Source organism: Rattus norvegicus, chromosome 11 (genome assembly GCF_036323735.1).
Source record: "Rattus norvegicus strain BN/NHsdMcwi chromosome 11, GRCr8, whole genome shotgun sequence".
In the NCBI taxonomy this organism is placed as follows: Eukaryota; Metazoa; Chordata; class Mammalia; order Rodentia; family Muridae; genus Rattus; species Rattus norvegicus.
In genome coordinates, this window is record NC_086029.1 from 26,098,857 (window position 1) to 26,126,091 (window position 27,235).

The 27,235-nt window shown below is 35.4% G+C and overlaps 1 protein-coding gene across 37 annotated transcripts in view; it reads right to left on the minus strand.

Moving 5' to 3' along the window:
* Positions 1-27,235, minus strand: part of Robo2 (roundabout guidance receptor 2) — a 1,567,832-nt gene that overhangs the window by 82,938 nt on the left and 1,457,659 nt on the right. For all 37 annotated transcript variants that reach the window (NM_001415038.1, NM_032106.4, XM_039088674.2 and 34 more), the window contains 3 exons: positions 11,443-11,567; positions 7,069-7,240; positions 908-1,113 (listed from right to left, as the gene is read on the minus strand). In NM_001415038.1, coding sequence (NP_001401967.1) covers positions 908-1,113; positions 7,069-7,240; positions 11,443-11,567 — 503 coding nt within the window. The remainder of the gene's footprint in view (positions 1-907; positions 1,114-7,068; positions 7,241-11,442; positions 11,568-27,235) is intronic.

Consider the following 27,235-nt stretch of genomic DNA (forward strand, 5'->3'; position numbering starts at 1 on the left):
AGATTCCATTCGGAATACCTAGATAACAAGAGCTTAGAGACTACCCAGTCAACTCTCAGAATAAGGTATGTAGTTAACCTACCAGTCAACTCAGGGCAACCAGCTGTGACACTACATTGTTCAGGAGGAAATCAATCCTCCCTCTGTTCTGGCAAACCCCTAACCCTAATTGACAGTCATTGACAATCGTGGCAGCATTGCAACAGTTGTAGCAGAAATTGTAGCTAAGTCGTACTGTCAATTCTATTTTTAACAGGAATTGTATGAAACTGTATGTTGCTTTAAACCACTGATTTTTTTTAAATATAAGACTGTTAGGTATTAGTAGAAAATTACTAGAACGTTTAGAATCACAGAGGTTTGGGGGGTCACCTTTGATGTTGATCCCACTTATCTAACTTTGAAGAACAGTCAATCTTTTTCTTGTGCATTCACTTAAAACAACAGAAAATCATTCTCTTTGATAGGTGCAAATGTGAAATTTGGAGCAACCTAACTAAAAATCGAAGGACTTGCTAACTATCCAAACACACCTCCTATGGACACAGTTGTGTCCTTTATTCCCGGTTCAGGCAGTTTACCCATAGAAATTCACAGTCTTCCTCGATAGAGTAAAATTGGAAGCATTCATTTCTTATTCTCGAACAAGTTTAGCTGCCTGCTACTTTCCATAACTTTCTCTTCAAGGTAACTAGTTCCAGTATTGGAGACAGTAAACATTTGCTTTGGAGCCATGAATACCTAGGTTGGATTCCCAAGCACAAGTGACAAAAAGGACAATATAGTCTTTCCCATAATTTCAAAAAAAGAAATAACATGACCTTTCATATAATGCAGAAGTCAGATGTTTTTCAACACAGCATACGGTTGATAGGATAGATTCAATGACAAGCCAAATACAACGTACCCGTAAATTCTTAATCTGCAGTGTTCCTTGGTCTTGGATCGTAGCTCTTGGATCTCTACCCAGAAAAGTAAAGCCCTCCTTTAGCCAGCTAATTACAGGAAGAGGTTCGCCAGTGGCTTTACATTTCAGTAATGCTGTGCCATCTACCGCAAGTGTTTGGTTTATTGGTCCTTGCAAGATTATGGGTGGAGGTCTATCTGTCAAAACTAAAAGGCAGGCAAATATTCAGAATATTTAGACTTTCATGACATTCATCATCTTGATATATTGACACTGAAAAGTAAGATCAAACACACAAAGTCCTTTACAATTATTAAAACTGTCTTTTCAGTATCTATAGTCTTTTCCAACTATACACACTTAAACAAACACAGACTACACACTAAGAACGTATCATTTAAATTTACTCTGCATTCACTATAATTAAAGTGGTTTGGGGATAAATTTTGACATTTTAGAAAGGTTGAGTTGAATTGGAAAGCCTAGACACATTGAGATTAAAATAAGAATATTGGTAGCTTCTATGAGCTGTCAATCATTAATTGTTCAGTTTTTGTTCATATAAATACATATTTTTAAAATCCCTATGGGATATATTGCTTGTAAAGCAAAACTCCATCTTTGCTTTTTGTTATAAATACTACATAAAGTAGCAACTAACGGATGCTATATTTATATAAGCATGTGTGTTTGTAGATAATAAATAGCATAAATAGTTTAAATACATAATCATGACATTATATGTCCAAACTATAGTCATGACATTTGAATGAGTTTTATGAGTTTATTAATACAAGGCTGCCCACTCTCTCCCTACTTATTCAATATAGTTCTTGAAGTTCTAGCCAGAGCAATCAGACAACAAAAGGAGGTCAACGGGATACAGATCGGAAAAGAAGAAGTCAAAATATCACTATTGGCAGATGATATGATAGTAGATTTAAGTGATCCCAAAAGTTCCACCAGAGAACTGCTAAAGCTGATAAACTTCAGCAAAGTGGCTGGGTATAAAATTAACTCAAATAAATCAGTAGCCTTCCTCTACACAAAACAGAAACAAGCCGAGAAAGAAATTAGGGAAACGACACCCTTCATAATAGACCCAAATAATATAAAGTACCTCTGTGTGACTTTAACCAAGCAAGTAAAAGATTTGTACAATAAGAACTTCAAGACTCTGAAGAAAGAAATTGAAGAAGACCTCAGAAGATGGAAAGATCTCCCATGCTCATGGATTGGCAGGATTAATATAGTAAAAATGGCCATTTTACCAAAAGCGATCTACAGATTCAATGCAATCCCCATCAAAATACCAATCCAATTCTTCAAAGAGCTAGACAGAACAATTTGCAAATTCATCTGGAATAACAAAAAACCCAGGATAGCTAAAACTATCCTCAACAATAAAAGGACTTCAGGGGGAATCACTATCCCTGAACTCAAGCAGTATTACAGAGCAATAGTGATAAAAACTGCATGGTATTGGTACAGAGACAGACAGATAGACCAATGGAACAGAATTGAAGACACAGAAACGAACCCACACACCTATGGGCACTTGATTTTTGACAAAGGAGCCAAAACCATCAAATGGAAAAAAGACAGCATTTTCAGCAAATGGTGCTGGTTCAACTGGAGGTCAACCATGTAGAAGAATGCAGATCGATCCATGCTTATCACCCTGTACAAAGCTTAGGTCCAAGTGGATCAAGGACCTCCACATCAAACCAGATACACTCAAACTAATAGAAGAAAAACTAGGGAAGCATCTGGAACACATGAGCACTGGAAAAAATTTCCTGAACAAAACACCAATGGCTTATGCTCTAAGATCAAGAATAGACAAATGGGATCTCATAAATATGCAAAGCTTCTGTAAGGCAAAGGACACTGTGGCTAGGACAAAACGGCAACCAACAGATTGGGAAAAGATCTTTACCAATCCTACAACAGATTGAGGCCTTATATCCAAAATATACAAAGAACTCAAGAAGTTAGACTGCAGGGAGACAAATAACCCTATTAAAAAATGGGGTTCAGAGCTAAAAAAAGAATTCACAGCTGAGGAATGCCGAATGGCTGAGAAACACCTAAAGAAATGTTCAAGATCTTTAGTCATAAGGGAAATGCAAATCAAAACAACCCTGAGATTTCACCTCATACCCTTGAGAATGGCTAAGATCAAAAACTCAGGTGACAGCACATGCTGGCGAGGATGCGGAGAAAGAGGAACACTCCTCCATTGTTGGTGGGATTGCAGACTGGTATAACCATTCTGGAAATCAGTCTGGATGTTCCTCAGAAAATTGGACATTGAACTGCCTGAGGATCCAGCTATACCTCTCTTGGGCATATACCCAAAAGATGCCCCAACATATAAAAAAGACACGTGCTCCACTATGTTCATCGCAGCCTTATTTATAATAGCCAGAAGCTGGAATGAACCCAGCTGCCCTTCAACAGAGGAATGGATACAGAAAATGTGGTACATCTACACAATGGAATATTACTCAGCTATCAAAAACAATGACTTTATGAAATTCGTAGGCAAATGGTTGGAACTGGAAAATATCATCCTAAGTGAGGTAACCCAATCACAGAAAAACACACATGGTATGCACTCATTGATAAGTGGCTATTAGCCCAAATGTTTGAATTACCCTAGATGCCTAGAACACATGAAACTCAAGACGGATGATCAAAATGTGAATGCTTCACTCCTTATTTAAAAGGGGAATAAGAATACCCGTGGCAGGGAATAGAGAGGCAAAGATTAAAACAGACACAGAAGGAACACCCATTCAGAGCCTGCCCCACATGTGGCCCACACATATACAGCCATCCAATTAGACAAGATGGATGAAGCAAAGAAGTGCAGACCGACAGGAGCTGGATGTAGATCGCTCCTGAGAGACACAGCCAGAATACAGCAAATACAGAGGCGAATGCCAGCAGCAAACCACTGAACTGAGAATAGGACCCCCGTTGAAGGAATCAGAGAAAGAACTGGAAGAGCTTGAAGGGGCTCGAGACCCCATATGAACAACAATGCCAAGCAACCAGAGCTTCCAGGGACTAAGCCACTACCTAAAGACTATACATGGACTGACCCTGGACTCTCACCTCATAGGTAGCAATGAATATTCTATTAAGATCACCAGTGGAAGGGGAAGACCTTGGTCCTGCTAAGACTGAACCCCCAGTGAACTAGATTGTTGGGGGGAGGGCGGCAATGGGAGGAGGATAGAGAGGGGAACACCCATAAAGAAGGGGAGGGGGGATTAGGGGGATGTTTGCCCGGAAACCGGGAAAGGGAATAACACTCGAAATGTATATAAGAAATACTCAAGTTAATAATAATAATAATAATAATAATAATAATAATAATAATAATAATAAACAGAGTGAACTAGTCAACCAGAATGCATGGTATAACCAAATTCAATTTTCACGTATAACCAGTGTAAACATTCAGCCTAATTTCACAATGTTCTAGGTTAGTGTGTCTTTTTGCTTATGGAACACCATCCTATAGTGTAATATTTACTGTTTGTAGAAATACTTTAAATGTTTTAAGAAACATATCTTAATGTCTGACATTTTATAAATGGTTGGTAGAAAAAGAAAAGTAGTTCAATATGTGTTTACTTAAGAATTCACCAGATTACCCCCAAGTCAAACTGACATGCCCAAGTTTTAAAAAAGAAATTGACATTTAAGAGGAAATGACTATGGTGGGAAAAATAACTCAGATTTTCTTTAATTGTTAAAAGTTTATATACTTTAATTTTATATTGTACGTATAAATATGCATATATTATGTATGTATTACATGCACAAACACTAGTATATCTTATTTAAATTATATTAAATACATTCTGCATGTCAGTATATGACAAAATTAGTTTTAACTGGTCTAGAAATTAGTACATAGGTCCTTGCATATGAACAAACTTTGACTTCTAGCCAAGCAGAATTTGTTACATCAATTCCTACCAAACACAATTATCTGTGCATCACAATCTAAAATGTCAACTTTCTGTTTTAGTAATTTTTATTAAACCTACAGGTAAATAAAATAACTTAAGGGAATACGGGTGTATAGCATTATAATAATTATAACAAATCCAGAGAAATGAAAGTTTAACAGAAAGTGTTATGTGTTTTCAAGTTAAACTCAGTGCACAAGACATTATAAATAATGCGGTAATTAAGGGAGAAGGTGGGCCCTCATTATCCTTCTAATATGTGTGTATCAAGTTTTAAGTGTTGTAGCATTATTTGTTTCAAGTCAAATAGCTATGCAGAGTTCCAGTAGTTTCTTCTAACATGCTTTTATTGTCCTGTCTCTGACAGCAGTAGATATAACCAAAGGTCAACTACTTAGAAGTTCCCCTTCCTTTTCCCCCTACTACCTAAATAACTAGCTCATTGCCTTTTGAATGACTCTGATCAATAAAGTAATTGAAAATCTCCGTGCTAGCAGAAATTCAGTTTCAGGGAGGTTATGGCTGAAAGATGACCACAGGTTTCCATGACACTGGGGACAAAGGTTAAATGAACATTTAGGGTTTTCAGTGATCTGTGAACAACTCTTTGGTCTTCTCTAACTACATGTTATAAATCCTTATTAAACCATTCACATAAGACCACAGTGTGGCGTTAATTGTCAATATAATGTATGAAATATATTTCATTTCTATATGCTTTTTAAATTTTATTAAATCAACCCGTAGAATGGTCATTACATTTTTGTTTCAATTTTGAGAAAAAAGTTGGAGAAACCAAAAAAAAAAAGGAATAAACTTTCCTTATCAGTGATCTTTTAAAATATATATACATATATTTAATATATATAATATGAATATATTGAATACTTTGGTCTGAATATCTTATTTTCAAAGCACATGTATTTAGGCATTTTCACTGGTATAAAACATGAGAACTTTACCGATGTTATTCATTATCTTTTATTCTGTTTAAGAACTAAAGAAGCACAGAGGACCAAAGTTCCCTCTATCTAGGTAAGCCTTGAACGGGCTTCTCCTTCAGTTCCATGGCAAGAAATTCTCTGCAGCCCCAGCAGGTACAGTTCAGTCTCCCAACATCTCCATAGACAGTGTGTCCTACCCTGAACCATTCCTGTGCTAAATTGGGCCTTGCATTGGACAGATATTGAAAGATCCTGCTTTTTCCATTCATTTTACACTGCCTTTTAATCTACATGTGAATCCGGATATATAGGAAAGCAAAGTGAGTTTCACCACTAAAAAAAAAAAAAAAAAAAAAAAAGTAAGAAAGAAAAATCTGAGCATGTACACGTCAAAAGTCCTGTATCTCAGAAGTTTAGTCTTAAGGGGAAAACAAAAACAGTCAGAAAGAAGGGGGAAAACTCACAAAAATGAAACAAATTAAGAATTTTTAATAGAAGATTTTAAAGACTGGGGGAAAATTCCTGTTCACAGCTCATATACTATCTAATCCCTCCCACCCAAACTGTCAAGTGCAATGAATAAACTTAACTTCCGGTGGAAAAAATTATCAGACCCTTTTCAACTTTCAGCAGAAATTGAAATTCAAGGTACATATGTGCAAGCAAAAAAAATAATTTTAGCATCATCATTCCTTTTGAATGCATTTAATTAATTTCACTTAGTGAATGCATAATTCAAATTGGAAGAATGTCATAATGTGATTAGCTAACTAAAATCTCATTTCTGTTTTGTTGATGATATTTCAAGATGATATTTTCCACTCCTCAAGTCAGATAAAAGTATTAATATCCGTCAGAATCAGTCATGCCAGAGGAATATTCAGTGAAAACACGCAGATTACATTTGTAAACATAACGAGTGGTGTCATTTGTTTAAAATAATACACCCCTGTAACTTTAATGAGCTAAATGGTCATCCTCTATGTTCTTTTTCTTAGGGGATGAGTGCTATGAAACCAGAGAGAATTATAAACTATTAACCATTGTTGCTTTGCTTATGTAAAAGTAATATATTTTCTAAGGAAAATGTATATATTGGCACTGAGGTAAATATTTCAATGAATCAAATATTTGCCCCAAACCTGAAATAAAAATTAATAAAAAATAATAAAATAATAATGATAAAAATGATTATTTTCATGAGAGAAATCCAGTGACAACATCTCACCGTCAGTAACTTCCAGCTGTGCTTTAGCTAAAATGCTTCCTGCCACAGTTAGGGCCTGGCAGATGTAGTAACCCGCATCTGAACGCTGAATGTTGGTGATGGTGAGGTCCCCCGTGGGCGACACTGAACAGCGGCTATTGGGCTGCTGAGGTTGATTCGGGAAAAGTAGGTTCTGTGGAAAACAAAAACAGAAAACAGTCTCACTAGTCTTTTTCCCTTTGCAAGGAAAGTTTTATTAACAACAACTACAACGATTATAGGAATGTGGCTAGAAAAATAAAATATACAGATATAAAAACACATGGTACTGTAGTGTCTATATGTACCACAGTGAACCCACTGTGACAGAGAACTATTTTCCAAGTCGCTGTTTACTGCGAGCTACAAAGTAAGCCTGGTCTAGCTGGGGGGAACCACCATTTGTAGTTGGAATACCCCAGATAAAATCCACAGACCACATGAAGCTCAAGAAGTTGAAAGACCAAAGAGTGGATGCCCCAGTCCTTCTTAGAAGGGAGAACAAAATACTTACAGGAGGAAATACAGAGACAAAGGAGCTGAGACTGAGGGAATGGTCAACCATGGCCCCACCCGGGGATCCATCCCATACACTGTCACCAAATCCAGACAATATAGTAGATGCCAAGAGTGCATGCTAACAGGAGCCTGATATCCTGTCTCTTGAGAAGCTCTGCCAGAGTCTGAGAAATATAGAATCAGAGGCTCTCAACCAATCATTGGACTGAAAAAGGGGTACCCAGTGGAGGAGTTAGAAAAAGGACTGAAGCAGCTGAAGTGATTTGCAATCTCATAGGAAGAACAACAATAGCAACCAACCAGATCCCCCTCCCTGCCCCCAAAGCTCCCAGGGACTAAACCAACCAAAGAGTACACAAGGAGAGAGCCATGGCTCTAGCCGCTTATGTGGTAGAGGATGGCCTTATTGGTATCAATAGGAGGAGAAGTTCTTTGCCCTGTGAAGGCTCAATGTCCCTGTGTAGGGGAATGCCAGGGCAGGGAGATAGAAGAGAGTGGATGGGTGAGTGGGGAACACTCCCATAAAAACAGGGGGAAGGGGGAAAGATAGGGGGATTCCCGAGGGGAAATCAGGAAAGGGGATAATATTTGAAACGTAAGTGAAGAAAATATCCAATTTTTAAAAAAAAGAAAAATTAAAATTAGGACTTTCAAATTTATGGATTTGAACATGATTGTTCAGTTTTAGAGCCCACAGCATCATGTCAACAAAAAGATCTGTGAGATATTGACCAAATCAGGATCACTAACACAACTTTATACTGACTATCTATTCCTTAATGTTTGCTAGCTTTATATTTCAGCTCTGAAATTTAGTTTCCACATCTTTTAAAATAAGTAGGCAAAAGACTACTCATATAACCTAGTTCCCAGGCCTTTAAAGATGTAATACTAATTACAGAGAAACTTTAGACAGCAGCAAACATCATACACTAACAACGTTAAATGTCATCCCTGTTGACCAATGTAAATATGTTCGGACAAGTTCTAACTGATGTAGACTGACCAAGGGAAGATTCTATTTCTAATTTGTCCTTAGTCAGCCATACCAGTTTCCAAAAGAGCTATGAAAAACAAATGCCACAATGTAAGCAAAGCTAAATCAATTCTTTAAGATAAATACAGTCTGTAGCATGACTCTGAAAGTGTGCAGGTGACCCCTACAACCTTCGAAATATTACTTTCTTTTAAAAAATAGTTTCCTACACACTTCATTAAAGACTGTCACACAACTAATACAGCCCAATCAGAAACCCTTAAAGTTCCTCTATCAGAATAGGATCATTAATTTGGATGACCTATGCTGTTTTACTGTTGTTCAATTAGGGGAAACATGTGGATACAATAAATCATACTGAGGCATGTTTCTAGCTGCATTATAAATAACCACATATCAATTTTTATGTTGTGTTTACTTACAAAAAAGCATTAGAACCCTCTGGGATCTGTTTTGCAATATAGTAATTAATTTTCCAAGTTTGTAATTAAACAATTTCAATAAGTTGGAATCAGGAGGTAATAACATTCAATTAAAAGCACAAGACACATTTTCACCTTAAAATATTTTTACCCTTGAAGTAATGCCAGTGGACGAGGATAAAATAGGGTATTAACACTTTTCAATTACGCTAAATGACTTTAATCCGGCAAATGATGTCCTACTTTAATTAGAAGCTCTTCTCTTTATTGCGACATGATGGATGTCCACTTTATTAGATTCAAGTGCGACACTATAAGCCCACTTTACATAAACATTACCATGCTATTAAATGCAGTCTAAAAGGAGCAATGTTTGCTAGCATGACAGGAATATAATTTCAAAATGCTTTTGCCCTCTTCCCAAAGTAACATTGCTATATAATGCTAGGCATTTTCATATACTTGAAAGATGATTTGAGAACAAACTGAATCTCCTGTGGAATCCAAATATATTACAGTTATAAAACATCTGAAAGAGAAGGGCCTAAATTTTAAGGGCAATTGACAATGATACAATAACTCAAAGTGCACACTTTCCTACAATTAGCCATTAGAATACTAATTTACATTGCACTAATCCATCAGATGGCCTAATTCTCCCCGGGATCTCTTCCTCTACAATGTAATATCATTCCACTTTCTAAATGGTTCATTGACATGGAAGGTGGCATTTGATTGACTTTAATCCATCATCTATATTCCCAGGTTGTAAGGCACAGGCAAAAGGAATGGATTAGAAGTCAAACCCAGGAACTCTGCTGAGCTCTAGGAGTGTTTGAACATCATATTAATACTAATTGGCATTATCAGCATGTATTGAGGAATAGGGATCATTAAGTTCAGGGTTTGGGCTCTTTCTACTGATGGACAGAGACAGATTACTGTAAAAGTAGAATATTAGAAGCAGGAAGACTGAACTTTTTGAAAGTATCTAAATTCATTGGTTGAAAATTTACAGTTTGTTCAAAATTTCACTTCTATTCTCGATACATCATTCTCTCCACTCCCCCAGGGGAGATAATGGTGAAAGAAATAACATTATACCTAATACTGTAATCAAATCAATACACAAAATAGCAAAAATTATGTATCATTATTAGTATCTTTAGAATTTTGTTTCACTTTGTTAGACAATATGGGGTGATACTTAAAATCTCTAATAATTACTATTCAAAATCATCGATGATTCTGTTAAATATCCCATGTTCAAAAAAAATCCCATATTCACAGGACTAGAGTATCAATGTCCATTTTAAGGCATATACTTTTAGAACTATATTAGGGATATTATTTGTATATGTATGGATTTATCTTAAACTACAGCTATCTGTAATTAGCGAAAAGACATGATTCTTTATACCATGTGTTATGATTCTATTTGAAATAAACTTTTTCAGTGAAGAGTCAAAAATTCTGAGGAGAAACTCATCTCTTACAAAGTTTTCAGAAAAATATGTCAATATCAACTGCTGACATTTAGATATCTTCCCTTATCCCCACCCCTCAAAAGAAATTCTTCCAGAATTTGGAGTGGCAAGCAACCATTTGAGAAAGAACACTGAGTGCTTCTTTTTGAGAAATGAATGCCTTGTTGAGTTATTTATAGAGCCTTCAGACTGAACAGACAGCTCATTCAAGAGGAATGTAGAGACTTGTTTTTAGTCTAGGTTTCCTGATGGCTCATCTGCTTCAAGCTGGAAATTTGTATTGTCTCAACCTAGAAGCTAAGCACTTGAGAACATTAATGTGTCCAGTTGAGTTTTCCAAAAGACTTTGAGAGATGATTTTGCCCAGAAGGATCACAGCAGAAACAAGATAGTTGCTTCCTGTGTAAAATGTGTTGTTTCCTGTCTAATTTTATTATGGAGAAATCCGGAGGGGAAAGAAAGGAATTCCTCCATTATTAAATGAAAGTGTGCTTAAGTTCATGATCTTTTTAAACTGCCCAAACAGGGTTGAAATTGGATTCTAGGGCAATTAATACTAGAGTTTTTATATGATATTTCATCTCTTTTATGCTAAGAAATATTCTAGGCATTTCATATGTGATACGTCATTTAATCATACCATGCCACTAGATGCAAGAAAGCAACATTGTTGTCAGAAATTTTAATACCTGTGTAAGTTGGGGTTTGAACTATTTTATTTTTATTTTATGTTAGATATAGGATTTAAAAATAATAATCCCTGGTAAATGAAGAGTGCTGTATGGAATACTTGACATCCAGCTATTTTAGAATCATTTCTTTCTCTGAAAAAACATACAGTGAGCATCGCTAGAAAGAGAATCCAGGTTCTGACGGTCACTGAGAGAGGAGAAGTTCAAAGATGTCAGGAAAGCAGTCGTGCCCCACTCACCTGGCTGCCTTCTTTCTGCCAGAAGACAGCTGGCTGTGGGTTTCCTTTAGTTTCACAGGGGAATGTCACTGTCCGGCCCTGAGCAACGATCTGATCTCTTGGCCTAACCACAAACTGTGGAGGAGCTAGAAATTTGAAAAGAAAAGACAGTAAACATCAACCTTTGACAACAATGAAAAAGATATCAAAGAGAAAAATCTGGCCCTGAGTGGCTGGCTCAGTGTCAGGGCCAGAGCAATGCTACTGTCATTACTTAACTTTAATGGATTTCTCACTACACAAAGGAACAAAGACAGCAAACTCTCAAAGATGCAGAAAAATGAGGTATTAGCAGACATCCTTTAAATATTGTACATTAGCATCCCGTGTCTTACCCATTTGCTTAGGAAAATAGATTCTTCACAATTCTAAAATTCACAAGACAAAATATCATTGCCGATTTGGATCTGTATTTTGAATAGGTTGCAATGAAAATGTCAGCCTCTTAAGCAACTATGTCCTTCCTCAAAAGTCTGTGTATTAGCAAACGCAAAATTCTCGACAGCGTTTTCAGGATATCATGTGAGATCCTGAAGTCACTATAAAGTATAAACATTACCAGGATTCTTATCGAGCATTTTAATACTTGAGGCTTGATGCATCCAAAACATTGGAGGACTGGAGGGATGAGGACTGCATACAAAACTAACTAATAATAAAAACGCGTGAACTGAAAAAGTTTACTCAATGTGAATAACATTACTGCAGTAAGCAGTAATCAGGCAATTAGTATGTTCACTGGGTACCGTAAAGTCAGAAATATAAAGCTCAAGTGGTTCCTGGTCTTGTGAAAAAAAGAACAACAAAACATAACAATGGCGATACAAACGAAACCCACGCAACAACGTTGACGAATGTGGTGTGTTCAGAAAGGGCCTTTCACAACACCACAGAGGACAACTTCAGTTCCACGGCATATAACATATGGGATGTGACTTGAGAGAAGAAATCTCTGTGATGGCAGCTTTGGAAATTCGTTGAGTAGGAAATGAATATTATAAGAACTTTGAGTAAAGAGCAGCTTTTGGACAGTGGGATATTAAACCCTTTCCTGATCTGGTGCTCTCTGAAGGCATTAAAAGCAAGACCCCATCCATTACAAAGGTGTGAGGTGGAGAAGAAGGGAAGGGTAAAATCATTAACAATGTATCATGCCGCCCTGCCAACCTATCTCTAATCTGAACAACAGCTGCAAAGTTAACTTTCCGGAGGCTTTCACAGTTGAGTGAAGATAGATGACATGAGAAACATTTATTCAGTAAAGTAAGGCATATGGTAGGAGACTACTAGAATGGCATAGGTAAACAGGATGATCTCAAGAAGGGGTGACTCTATTAGAAATGGGAAGAGATGGGAATAAATCCTGATGATGCCCTCCGTTGGAAGAGGTCTAAAGATTGGGAAGTGAGAAGCACTCGAGGATATCCAGACACTTCCACAAGAATGTCTTCACAACATGCTCTCCCAGGGAAAACATTATCCCTTAGCTCGTAGAATAGCTCTTTTCACTTTAAAAGCTTTACTTAGGCTAAAAACTGAAAACCAATAAAAGTTTCAAAGCAGCTTTAATTTGTAGAGCTGGGTGCAGACAGAACATGATCATAGAAAGTGGACACTCAAGAATTTTAACAATATGCAATGTTCAATAAAGGTAGAACTCAAAAGGGCATTAGAACAGAATAGTCTCCATAAATATACTGTCTAGTATACAACCTAACCTAAATTCCACCACTGTATAAACAGCATAGTTTTCTCAAAGGAAAAAAAATCACCATGATGCTTATTTAGAATTAAACTTTGTATTCTGTTATAGTTCCTCTTTATTCAACCCATCCACCACATAGTTTGGAGGCAGAGGGAAGAAGTTCTTTAAGTTAAACCATTGTAACTATCGATTATGGGTGACTCGTTCCAACGACACAAAGAAAGCAAAGCCATGGGTCTATTTGAGCAGTGCTCTTCATGTGGCCTTCTACTTTTCAGGAGTGTACAAGTACAAGTGTGCTCGTGAGCTCTTGATAATTCTATACTATTAAGCTGAATTGGAGGATGTATTGATGTCTGTTTTCAATAGGAAAATTGCTTAAATCAGTATTTATAATTATGTCAGGAAAACATTAAAAACAAAACTACCCATTTTTTGTTTTTGTTTTTGGTTTTTTGAGACATGGTTTTATTTGGGAGCTCTGTCTGTCCTAGAAATTATTATTATTATTATTATTATGATGATGATGATGATGATGATGATGATGATGATGATGATGATGATGCACCAGGCTGATTTCAAACTCAGAGACCCAACCACCTCTGCTTCCTGAGTGCTAGAATTGATGGTGAGTGCTACATTGCCTGGCTTCAAAAGTGTCCATTTTTTCAGGAGACATGAAAATATGAGATGTTTACCATGAAAAACCTTAACATTGTTCTGTATCATTTATGCTTTGCCATTTTCTATAATAGATATATTTTTTAATAAATATGTAAGAAATCAGTGGAAAAGTATTTGCCTCGTAAATCCAAGAAGGAAAACTTAGTAGTATCAACAAGCATATTGCCTTCATGAGAAGTATTGAATAATTTAATAATTTAACTGGCACCTTCTCTTCAAAATCCAAAACCTCACTTCATCAAAACCAGTAATATAGCACTCAAAAACGTTTTGGGTCACGTGAACTTCTTGATATGAGAAAGACTTTAAATTGTCCCAAGTAAATACTAGTAAAACTTTGCAGACATAGGAGATCTAACTAATACTACTTTATTTAATTTTTAGTCATAATAACTAATGTAACATATGAAATCATTACCAAGTACGAATGTGTAAACACATATTATAATCTATCATTTAAATATTTTGACAAAATTACTGAATGCACTTGAGATATTTCTTTAGATTGCTCCAGTTGACTTCCCATTTTAAAAAAAGATACTTTTTTAAAGATTTTTGTTTATGCACGTATGTCAGTACTACACAAATATTTGTGCATACACATTAAGATTCCTATGGAAGATTCAGGCCAGAAGAGGATATCCAATCCCAGAGATCTACAGTTATAGACAGCTGTGCAGCTCCAGATGTAGTGCATGGATACAAATGTGGGTTTTTTTTGATAAAGTATTTCCTAAAATACTTTTAATTGTATATCTATAAAAACTCGTTCCCAGATCCTAAAACTGAATTCCCCAAATAAGGACAAGAACAGGGCCATATTATGTGTTTACTTTCCTGAGAACACGTTCTTTACATTTTATTCATTCTAATTATTTGACTAACTACAAATCATAACACATTATGCTTAGCACAGAGAATGGAAAGTAATTTCCAAAGTGGGCTTGACTTTAAATAAAAAAAAAACCATAAAAGTAAACACAGCAGAATATGATTCATGGAGCAGTTGCTGCTTTTCTCATTTTGTGCATGACTGAGGGGGTGGAGGCACGGTGATCTCTCTCTCTCTGAGTTTGAGGGCAGCCTAGTCTACACAGTGATTTCCAAATCAGTCACAGGGACACAATGAGACTCTGTCTGAAACCAGAAATGCAGGCGGTACTTGGAGAAATGGTAAGAGTAGAACTAAAGGAGAACGCGCAGTAAGGAAAGAAGAGGCCATCAATTTTGAGATTCATTCCGATACAGGCTTTCATGAGATGAGGATTAGTGAGCTCAGAGTGCATGGAAAGAATCAGCTTTGAAGGCACAGAACTGGGCGACTGCACATTTTAGAGAGAAGGCTGTAAATTCAGAAGATCCAACATACTGCACTCTATACAGGTTGACCAGATAATTTTGGCTAAAGGTGTTCGTATTGCCTTAAAAGAGATCTATCTATTCAGATGGGTCTTTCAGAATGAACATTCTAGAAGTAATGTGGCTGCTAATTGGAGACACTGAATAGAAAACCAGAGAAGCAAAGGGCTAGAAAACCTTAGAAAGGTTGGACAAAAAACAAAAAATCTAGTGGGAAATACATTGTGGACGTTCATGAACGAAACATGCTATCATATAAACAACTTAAGATACTGTAGTTATTCCTGAGAGTGGAATAAAAGATAAAAGGAAAAATATTTTCCTGATTTTTATTCTAAGTTTATAGTCAATGACTACCAAATGCTTTGTTGGTAACTATTTTAAAATGTGCCTTGCATGAGATATTTATTCATAATGCATCTTTCTTCTAACTCACTATATAAATAGGCTACATTTCTAATGATTTTAATCACCTCTTGTTGCCAGAATTCAAGACCCATGGCTCCCAAAAGACCTGGCATTGTCTTAGCATTATCTGATCTTATAAAATACTGAAGCATTTAACAAAGCAAAATTCAAAGAAAGCTTGTATCTTTGAAAATGCCCGACCTATTGTCACCTGAAATCTGGACAACAGGAAAAATTAAAACAATCACTTTTTCCTTGGTAGACGCCCTGTCAAAGATCTATACTGCAATCTCTGTGAGGGAAGATTGGCTACAGACATTTATTGGGGGAGGGAGGCTAAAATGAAAAACGATACCAATAATTCTTCTGGGAACACTCTATTGTGTCAGTATTTCTGCAAGGTGGTATTGAAAATGGCTTTAAAGAAGTGCTTGGGCATTGGCACCAAAGGGACGAAGCAGCCAGAGGAGGCATTCCATCAACAGTGGCACACAAAAGCACGAAGTGTGCTGTACATGAACTAGAGTCCTGAGAGAGCTCGTATTAAATATAGGAAACAAAATTAGGCCCTCAAGATGGCAATTCAAAACCCACACTTAAACCCAAAGCAAATTAGAAAGATTGAGTTATAAACTCCAGATGAATTTGCTTATTAGAGAAATGGCAATTGTCCTATATGTCCTTAAGAAGAAAAAAAACATATAAAATATGTATTTGTAATATCAAAAACCTAAAGATTAAAAAAATTAGACAAAGCTCTCATAACTATGATACATTAATCCACTTGCTCAATCTGCCAGATAATTACATCTTATTGCTATGTCTGAATGAAGAGATATGAAGATGCCTGGTGCCACAATTCAGGGTTTAATTAGAACATGTTAAAAAAATAGTAGCTCTCTAAGAAAAGTACATTACATGTATCCTGGAGAAGCACACTCTGATATCAAAAGGTCAGTTACGTTTGCAGGTCTGGGATAGTTCAGCTGAAACTGTGCTTTCGGAATTTAAATAAAATGCACAGTAAATTAGATTTGATTCCTGCTAATTTATGCTCGATACTGCATTCAGTCCATGCTGGCTTCAATCAAAGTCATGCTAGAGCACTCTTATGCTAATGCATGCTGGTGAGCCGGAGTGGGTGGAATGGAAATCAGAAAGCTGAACAGGAGTAGGAACCATAGGCCATGCTCGAGGTGGGCTTCAAGATGAGGGGAGAGGGACCTAAAGGTTAATCACATCATGTTCAAGTTGTTTCTACAGGAAAACATGACTTTCTATGGCAACCATTAACATGGAGATAGCCAGACAGCAGTTAGGTGCGTTTATATGTGATATGCAATGGTTACAGTCACACTTAGCCAGTCTCTTTGATTGTAAGTTTGTACCTGAATGAATCAAATTTGGGTCCTTTAATACACATTTCAAACATAGTAACTCAAGTAGGAAACACTTTTTCGTGTGATTTAATGGATTTTGCTTATTAAATGCTAAGATATTGTGTAAGAGTATTTTAAAAGCAGACTCCTCCACCATTTGACTGAGCTTTATGTTCACTTCGTCACAATTTCTTTAACACAATGCCAAAAGGATACTAAAGAATGTTGACCAAGGGGCCACTTTAAACTGTCCATAGGCACTAGTTCATGCAAATATAGAATTTTGCATGTCTCAACTATGATAAATTTTATCGAAGCACCAGTGTGTTGAGGCCGTTGAAGAATGCTTGAATTTTTACATAGAGAATGTTATCTTGGGAATAAATTTGATATTTGGTTTATTTCAATGTTCTATTAAGTAGATAAATTGAAGATTGTGCTCTTAATTCAATATGATTCACGTAAGACAGTGACCCCATTAAACCCATAATTTCTCATGTCTAGTATCAACCAAAAGACTAAAGCTTTAAAATTATAGTCTCTAATATGGTAGACTATGTGATAGTACACAGTGTTTTCATGAGCAGTGTGTTCCTTTCACGGCCTGGTCATGTGTTTGTTCTTGTGCTCCTCAAACCCTGGCTTGTATTATCTCACCATTGCTGACATTGGGGTACCTGAGCTTTGACCATGTACTTGCTACGCCCTCTTTCCAGTGTAAGGAAGATAGATGTTGTTCTGTGCTGTTTCTCTGTTGTTCTTCTATGTGACTTGTTTCCTGAAAGGAGCTGTCATGACTCTACATTAAAATATTGTTCTCTGTCGTAGAATATTTTTAAGATGTGAAAGTTTAAATGAATGCCTAGAAGATATTTCAAGCTGCTATAAAGGAAATATTTAACATTTTCCACATTGTTACACTTAAATCATGTAACACATTCTTCCCACTGACTATAATAGTTTGGATAGAGGGAAAGTCAAACAGGATATATAGTTCATAAAAATGAAATTACCCTGGGTAATTCTGAAATTCCTCCACAGAATTCTGTAGAAAATGGTCTCTGCATCAAAGTAAAAAGACCACAAACAAATATCCACAATATCAGAGGAACTAAAACGCAGGCACCCAGACATTTTGTAGCATTCCAACCTGGAATTTCCTGGATATCATTTAAGTTACATGACCAATGTAAACACTGAGAACTGACTTCATTACAATAGAATGGATGCCAGGAACAAGACATGAATACTCATTTAAATGATAAATGGATTCTAATTGATGAATGATTAGTTCTTCACCTCATTTAATTGTAGTTATTTTCAATGTTTGACAAGTAATTTCAAAATAACTTGTTAATATTGAAATTGAATATATAATGTCGTAAAATATTCGACTTTTAACACATTAATATAGAATTTATCTACAAAGATGGAAATTTACTTGTAATAGAAATTATACATTAAAGATGCAAGATTATAATAATCATTTTTATAAAGCTGTGCAATCAGATACTATTTATTTTTATTATTTCCAATGAATTAAAAATGATGAAGTTGCAAAATTGCATAACTTAACAAGAAATATTTTGTATCCATGGCAACTATTATTCCAAAGGAGAAATATGGTTTATTTTTAAGCCAGTAACTCTCAATTAGTATTTTAAAAATCTTATCCTATGTAAAATATTTTTTACTTTGCCTTTTCTTTCAACAAATATCTATTATCTCTGTCTACATTTTCAGTGTCAAAATGCTTTTTAGTACACAAAGTCCTAAATGGGTCACTACTCTCATAAATGAGAACTAATGAAACATCCAAGAGACTAGAATAACTATGGAGAAGAGTCTCTGCCCATGTTAGTGTTTTGTATCTTATTCGTGACTAGAGTTGTTCCCCAGATGTACAGTTGTACCAGTCACTCTATGGCTACAGATGTGTTGCTGCCAAGCAGCGCCTCTTTAGAGCTTTGAATCACCTTTATAGAATGCGTTGATTGCAAGAAGATTAATTTTGGAGGTGCGTGTAATACTTGAGACCTTTCCTCATTGTTGTCTGAAACTTGCAATCTCATGGCTAGAACGAGCATTGAAGTTGGCCAGTGGTTTATTATCTAGAAAATAAAAATGGTGGTTTTTGAAGCTACAGAGAATGACGATGGATACAGTTCTGAAAAGAGTGAAGGAAGAACAGGGCTAATCTGGGAAAAGGAAGGGTGAGAGTATTCCTCACACAGGTAATAACACCAACTCTGTATATCCTTCATCCAGTGCCACACCTGCTTTCTTTGTGGACAACCAAGTCATCAGTAGCATTCTAAGTAAAATTCTTTCTGTGGTTTTGATAAACTGAAAGATTATGTGAGTGGAGTATGCAAATTTCAATGCTAATGGCATTTACTCTATTTAGAAAATCTCTGCTAATTTTGTAATGTTATTAAATATTTCTACATTACAATGAATACAATAATTAACTCAAAACTAAGACAGACATGCTTATGGAGAACTTTAAACTTTATTAGATTCCAGATTGCTAAAGCAGATTTACTCTCAATTAGAGGTTAGCAGAAGAGGTCATGGAAGTAAAGCAAATTATTCTGGGTTTTAATAGGCAAGTGTTACAGGCCTGCTCATTATACCAAAGAAACAAATTGGAAACTCCTACGAACAATATGTCAATATTTTTCAACAAATTACAATTTTAAATAATCTCATTCCATGATGTTTTTCATATACAAATGGGTACTTTTGTTTTTCTAAATATATTATTTTAAATTCACTAGCTTAAAATTTTTCCAAGTAATATACTTTTATCAATATTATCTCCCCTCTATTAGTTTTCTTGATTAAGATCATAATAATAAAATAGTGAAATTTTGCTTTTAAAGTCACTGATTATTTTTAAGAAAAATGGTTCAATATTAAAAAAATATTTCACAAGAGCCTATCTACATTAACTGTAAAGATGAAATCTCATTTTTAAACCAACAAAAGAAGAATAAGGAGTGCTGGAAAGTAAACTCTAAATTGCCCTAAACTCTTAAAGTGGGAAGAATGTGTCTTCCTCTGTGGCAGGGAAGGCATTGGAGGATTGGGATGAGAAGGGAAAGCCTAGCTTAAAGGAAATTCTTCAAGCAAATGGTGAGACCAGGCATCCACTTGCACTCACATAACCTGTCAGCTTGCCAGAACTGTCTTGTCAGCAATCTAGCTAAACTACGAGGGCTGCTCACATCCCATTAACTCATTTTTTTAGAGAAAGATTGCACAAGATGCCAATCAGAAAAAGCAAAAGCAAAGCAGAAGAAAAAAATGCAACCAAGGAACAAATGTCCTGGTACTGAATGGTTGCTTCGTTAACGGAATTTTAATATGCAATTGTGATGTTTCTTAATAACATTAATTACACGCTTAGTAAGGCACCATCCTAAGTCATTAGTGCTTTCTTTTTGTTGCATTTTATCTAATACTAGCAGAATGAAAGATATGACACTGCCCTTTACTATTAATGTTGTTTGATCTTTTTATGGTGCTATTTAATGCTGCTTGCATAAACATTTTCCCGGCAGTATTAACTACTTATGTATGTATGTGTATGTGTATATTAAGTAAGGGTACCGACATTTGGCATGTACTTACAACATGCTAAGGGTTATACTACTTCTCAAAACAAAAGAAAGACCACAACAGTACTTGTACAGCAGATGAAAATAACATCAACAATAAATTCCAAAACTAATACTGGCCAAGCAATTTTAAAATATATTCAGAAACATGTAGCTCAAATTTTAATTGGATTTCTATTTGATATATTTAGTGCATATAATCATGAAACAATCCCCTGAGTAACATAATATATTTAAATAAATTTCTTAGTAATTCAAATGTTACCTGTAACATTTATGTTTTATGCACATTACAGAATAATACCTGACAACACTATGGAAATTTCTCATACTTTCTAGAAATAAAAATTTGACTTTCTTATAAGGTATGTCTTATATGTTAATATGATTTATTCATCTTATAGTATTTCAGAGGTGAGCATTTATATCTCTAAAAAAGATCTGATTTGTACCTTAAGTACAAAATCAAAACATTGCTTTTGTTTTATTCATATATGAGAAAACTACAAACGTGAGCATTTAAACCCTTTATATTTAGTGATCTATAATGTTTTATGATGCTCCATAAAGATTTTTTCTTCAATTCCCTGATATTGCGTAGAAGAAAAGAAGTTAATAACATGAAAAATAACTGATTTTTAAATATTCTGCTTATCAATCAAGCACAGAAAAAAATGAGAATCCGTGTTGGATACCTTTCTCTCTCATTTCTGTCCTCTTTCAAGTCTGACTTTATCTTTTGATATTGCAAAAGGTTATTCTTTGATTCTCTGAATGTAATCTGGATCCAAGTGTGATACCCAGCAAATAAGCTATGACTGGGCAGAACACTAAACTAAATTTAGAAAGCTTATTGAAAGAGTGAAGCCTACAGTAATATCTGGATTTTAAATGGTCCGCTAAATCTTCATTCTTGGGTGTTGTTTCTACTGGTATGTTATGGTATACAATGTGTTTACAGAGTATTTTATTAATGCTTCTACCTAGTTGACTTTAAGAACTTTATTCTAATTAGGTTAACTTAAATGATTATATAAGATTTCTAAAGGGCACTGGTTATAAGCAAGTAGCTGTTCTCAGTAGGTGAAGACAGAAACAAAGGCTATAAAATGCATGTAGTGGTTCGAGGAAAAATGGTCTACATAGGATAACAGGTATGAATGTTGGTTCCCTTTTGGTGGAACTTTCAGGAAGGATTAGGACGTGTATCCTTGCTGGAGGCAGGCACCAGGGTTGGGCTTTGACTCTTCAAAAGTCTCTCTGCCTTGTTCTTGGGGATCAGCACTTAAGCTCTCAGCCACTGCTCCAGAACCAGGCTACTACTAACCACCACAGTACCAGGTCATAAACTGTACCCATCAGGAACCATGAGTCTCAATTTAAATACTTTCTTTTATAAGTCAACTTGGTCATAGCATCTTATAATAATAATAACGAAGTCACTAATACAGCACAGAAAGGATTGGGGTCTAGTCATTAAAGTATAGTGGGCAGTCTCTACACTCTGTGATAGTAGCGGGCATCCAATAAAGACCACAGGGGTTTACTTCCCAAAATTCTGAGGACATAACCCAAATAAGTGTGGAAGGTGTCATCCCCCTCCCCCAAGTCATGCGTTTGTTTGGAAGTTGTATCTACAAAATTTCCTCATAAGAAATGGCTGTCATTCCAATTAACTAGCTGTGTGGCATTTGTTTGTGCAGCAAGAGAGACCTCCCAGAGCGGAAGAACATCTTTTTTTAGGAAGTAGAGAAGATGAATGGAAAAGAATAGGGGTCTCATGAAAATGCACTTATCTTGTAGTTCTGCTCTCTATTAGCATGTATAAAGATACCGTGAAATCAAATGGTTTTTACAGAATGTTAAGAAAACTTTCCAAGTAGGGATACTGAAAGTCTCTGAACCAGCTTCCATTTTCAAAACAAGAAAGTCTTAGTTGTCTGCATTTAACTAAATAAGTAGTAACCAGAGAGAGATCAAAACAGGATTTAAGTTCATTGGATCAGCATGTCCACTAATTATCCATTTAAATGGTGACAAAGGTAAGATCACAATAAATGTAGTGAACTCATAAAACTTACTCAAAGAAGGAAAAAAGTAAACAATATTTTAGAATATTCCTATTGTCTAATGAGACAGTACCCTAAACATTTCTATCTAAAGATTTATGCCCACCAAAGTTATAAGAAATGAGTAAATGGGCCAAGAAAAAAAAATAGGTGATCGAAAGGGGAAGTTTAACAAAGAAATAAGGAAAAGAAAGGAAATAAAGAAGTCAAGTATATTTAAATAACAAGAAATACTTGGAAATTGAAAAAAGGGAGATTTTTCAGTTATTATTCAAATACATATCAAACTCTGTTATAAAATGGATGCGTTAACTATTATTGTAGAGAAGATGATAAAGAAGCACCATTGAGAGAGACTAGCAAGCATAACTGGTGTATTTGAAGGAATGAACAAAATATTAGGAAGTAAACATTTTCATAAAAAGTTAATAAACCATAAGTTAAGGGATTTTCTTGTCTCTCAGAAACATTAGATACCAGATGATCAATGCCGGAGGCTAACACATTAAAATCATAGGAAGAAAGAACAAGAACAATCTTACAGAATAATAAAACATCAGTCAGGTGGGAAAATTATTCTGTTAGCTTCATAATTTAGTAAACTACCATTCAATATCAAAGCAGAAGAACCTCTTTCCCACATTCTGAGAACTGTGGACAAAGGCATTATGTAATAATTTCAAAAGCAGTTTGTTCTTGTTTGGTAGCTTACATGCTGTGACTTACAAGGGTTAAGGTCAGTCCAGTATTAGGAATAATACACACTTGCACTTCTTCTTTAAAACTACCCTATGCAAAGATATGTTCCCTATGATGAAAACACTATTGAAATGTATAAGACATAAACAAGTGTTTTTATGTAAGCCATAAATATAAAAAGTGAAAAAAGCAGGTGCTGGTAAGAATTCATTAAGAAGAACCCACCACCAGTAAAAGCCAACAGCCTTTTATTACCAGGGACAGAAAACAGAGAGCTTGTGAGTAGACAACCACTTTAGGCCATTTGAATAATAGCTTTTCCAAGGGAGAGGGAAGGCTGAGAATCCAAACACAGATCTCCTTAAAAAACACACTTGTGACATCTCTAGGAGGAATTTCAAGATGAAGTGTAAGGACTACAGCTTTCTAATTGTAAAAGTAACTGAAATAGCATATTAAGTGATGTACAAACACTAAATTTCAAGCTTAATGGGAACATGAAAGGTTTGGAAATATTTGACACCTTAATCTCTAAGTCAAGTATGAGTTATAACTATCTCCAAATAAAATTTTATTGTCTTTTGATTGTTTGCTTCATTCAAGAATAAAAGTATTTGATCATGCAATAATTAAATTCTACTCTAATGTACAAACAGAATTAGCTAATGTGCAGATAAAATATGTTCATAAGGATTTCTGTTTAAAAATGGAGTTTTTTGTTCGTTCTTCCTCAAAAGTGTAATTTACATATATACATGCTTTGCTGGCATGTATGACAGTTCTTTGAGTGTGTACAGTGACCGTGGATGCCAGAGATGGATGTGGAATCACCATGAATTGGAATTACAGATGGTTGTGAGTCGCCATGCGCGTGGTGGAAGAGCAGCCAGTGTTCTGAACGACGGAGACATTTCTCTAGCTCCGTTTCTTTAAAACTAAATCATTTAACACAGTGTTTTTTTTTTTTTGGTGCAATAACATGTAATTCTTGAGTGCTTATAAATACTTGCATTGACACATTCTAACAAAATGTAGCAAACATTTTTTTTGTGACTAAATTGGTTAATGATTAAAGATTTCTATGAAGTTATATAGGATGTTTGCTATTCCTGATTTCCAAAAGTTTCACCGAATTCGCTCTGCTTTTCCTCTCTAGCTGAGGCAATCAGAAGCAGCATATGGTGAACAAGACAGAAAACGGAAGAGAGCGCAACTCCACAGGCAAGGCAGCTGGGAGGTTTGACAGTTCTTTTCCAAATTGCTCATCGTGTTTTGAATTACTGCTGGGAAAAAAAATGTGTTGCCCATCTCCAAAATAGATGTTCATTTTTATTTTTATGCTGGAGTAAGACTTCTAATAGGAAAATAGAGCAGATGGTGATAGGAAAGGAGGTAGGCTTCTTATTGAGACCATTTTTGTATCGTCAGAAGACGTTTCCAAGTAAACAAATACTTCCTTCACTATTCATAGCTAGCTTTGCCCTCAGATGCATGTTTTGCTCTCCTGTGAGTCTCACATTTGGAGCACTGTCAAAAGTAAATCAGTATGGCTTGGTGGGTTCATTGTCAAAGGGGTGTTGATCTAGATTTTGTGCTAACCCAGTATATGACAGACAGATAAGAGGACTCATGCTGAGACATTGGTGACATTTCAAATGAATACCTGTGATATGGCAAATGTTTTCCTCCAATGAGAAGTGTGCAATTGATGGCATTCAAGATCTACCCTACAGCAAAATTTGTATAGAATCTCAAAATGCAGTAATGCGTGTGTGTAATTCCAAATGTGATTTGCACGTGGTAGTAAACTTGCTGTCACTTTAAAACTTGACTGCGTCTCCTAAGTTATCTTTGGACAAATTCTCAGTTTGAAGTTGTCAATAATTCCAAATTGGGTTTCTCCGAATAACATAAAAAAGCTTCATCTGGAATAACAAAGCGATTGTTTTCTGAAGTCTTAAGTGCTTCCAAATCTGAATTTGATTCATACTTTTCTTTTAAAATCCTTTTATCAGACGAATTCAGGTACTTTTCTCTAGACTATATGTTTGAAAATATATTCCCCTATTTCTATTAGAATAAGAAAGTAATTTTTTATTATCTGTATGATGTACGTTTTAGAATATTCTTTATGCTATATGTAAGATCCTCAAAGTTGAAAAATACTTGTGTTTGATTCCTCTGACACATTTGAATAATAATAAGTTTTCCAAACGATGCATATAATTCATTGTTTCAGTCGGTGTGTACCTGTTAGCCTTATTATAAAAGTTTTAATGTCGATACTTAATACATTGAAAGTCGTTTTAAGAGCTAATGCAGGGACATGGCAGTCTAATCTCCTCACTGTCAGTCTTTTCCTCGCTAATCCAATGAAAACGCATCTAACTTTCAATTCCCCAAGTTCACAGCCGTTGTCACGTATGAAGTACAGCTCTTCATACTTCTGAGCACTGTCATAAGTCATTCCAGGCAGATTTGTGAAATGACAGACTTTCTAAGATAAAGTATAATGTGTCAAAAAGCTATTCTTTATTTCCAGTCCAATGGGAATTTACGAAATTGTTTCAAACAAGGATAGATTTGGAAGTAACTTATGAAACTCACTGCAGGTGACAGCTACAACTCAGAACAAGGAACGTGCCGCGATGTTCCAACCGCCGCCTTTGTCCTTTGTTTAAAGTGGCAAGTGAAGCAGAACTAGTGAAGTATGTTTTGTGATCTGAGAACTTGTTAAATCATAGAATTTCAGAGGTCATTTCTCTGAGCACATTATTTCTAGCTACTAAAATCGCTAAGTGAGTCTATTTCTTCTTTTTCACTTGAAAATCGCTTGTTTCAATTACAATATCGGAAGCATTCCTTCTGCAGTCATTTCTGTTGAGAATATTCATCTACTTTAGCACTGAGAATCAGGACCTTAGGTTACTGTGCCTTAGTCTTTACAGTCTTTGATGGGTATGCACTTTATGAATGCATATCTTAGCTAATACAGTTTACTATAATAAATTTCAATGATGAATTTAGTTTTTGATACAGTTATAGGTCAGTCTATCCAGTTCAGAGATGCCGACAGAGGAAATGTAATGAAATGGCCACCTTAAAGAGTATCAGCTCTAGAATGGTCAGAAGAGTATCAACTTTAGAATGGTGCTAGAGTACAGTATTGGATCTAGAATGATCACATAACAGGCTCTCAACTCCAGAATGATGTTCAAGCAAAGCATAGTTCTAGAATAGCCCTATCAGAGACTATCAACCCTAGAATAGCAGCCGAGTAGAGCATCATTCTAAAAGAGACAGGTAAGACAGTTCTGGCCATAGAATGGTCACATTGCAGAATAACGCCTCTCTTTGTTTTTTCTACGACATCTTAGGATTTCTCGCTTTCTTACTATTTTTAAATAACAATCAACTGTAATATAATTATTATTAAAAAATGGTTGTTCCTAAAACATAGCTATAATTAAAACTACAGTGACAAGAAATGAGCATTGAGATTATCGTATCACTGTCCTCAGTTCCCCAGCATCAATTCTGAAAAGTGTAATTGGTTACACTGTTATATTTAAAAAATTTTCAATTTAAAATTACTTTAACTAAGTTTATATCTTAAGTGAATTTAAAAACTCCTTGTTATGAAAAACAATAGATTTATTTGAAAATAGTCCCAAGAGTTAGAAAAAAAAGATTTAGAGAAACTTTGTATGTATGGTCTATGTTAAGCCCAGTTCACCCTTACAGAGCGTGTAGGATGGTGTACTTCACTTATCAGATACCAAGTAGGAATATGAAGTTATGAATCAATGAGATCTCTTCATTAAGGAA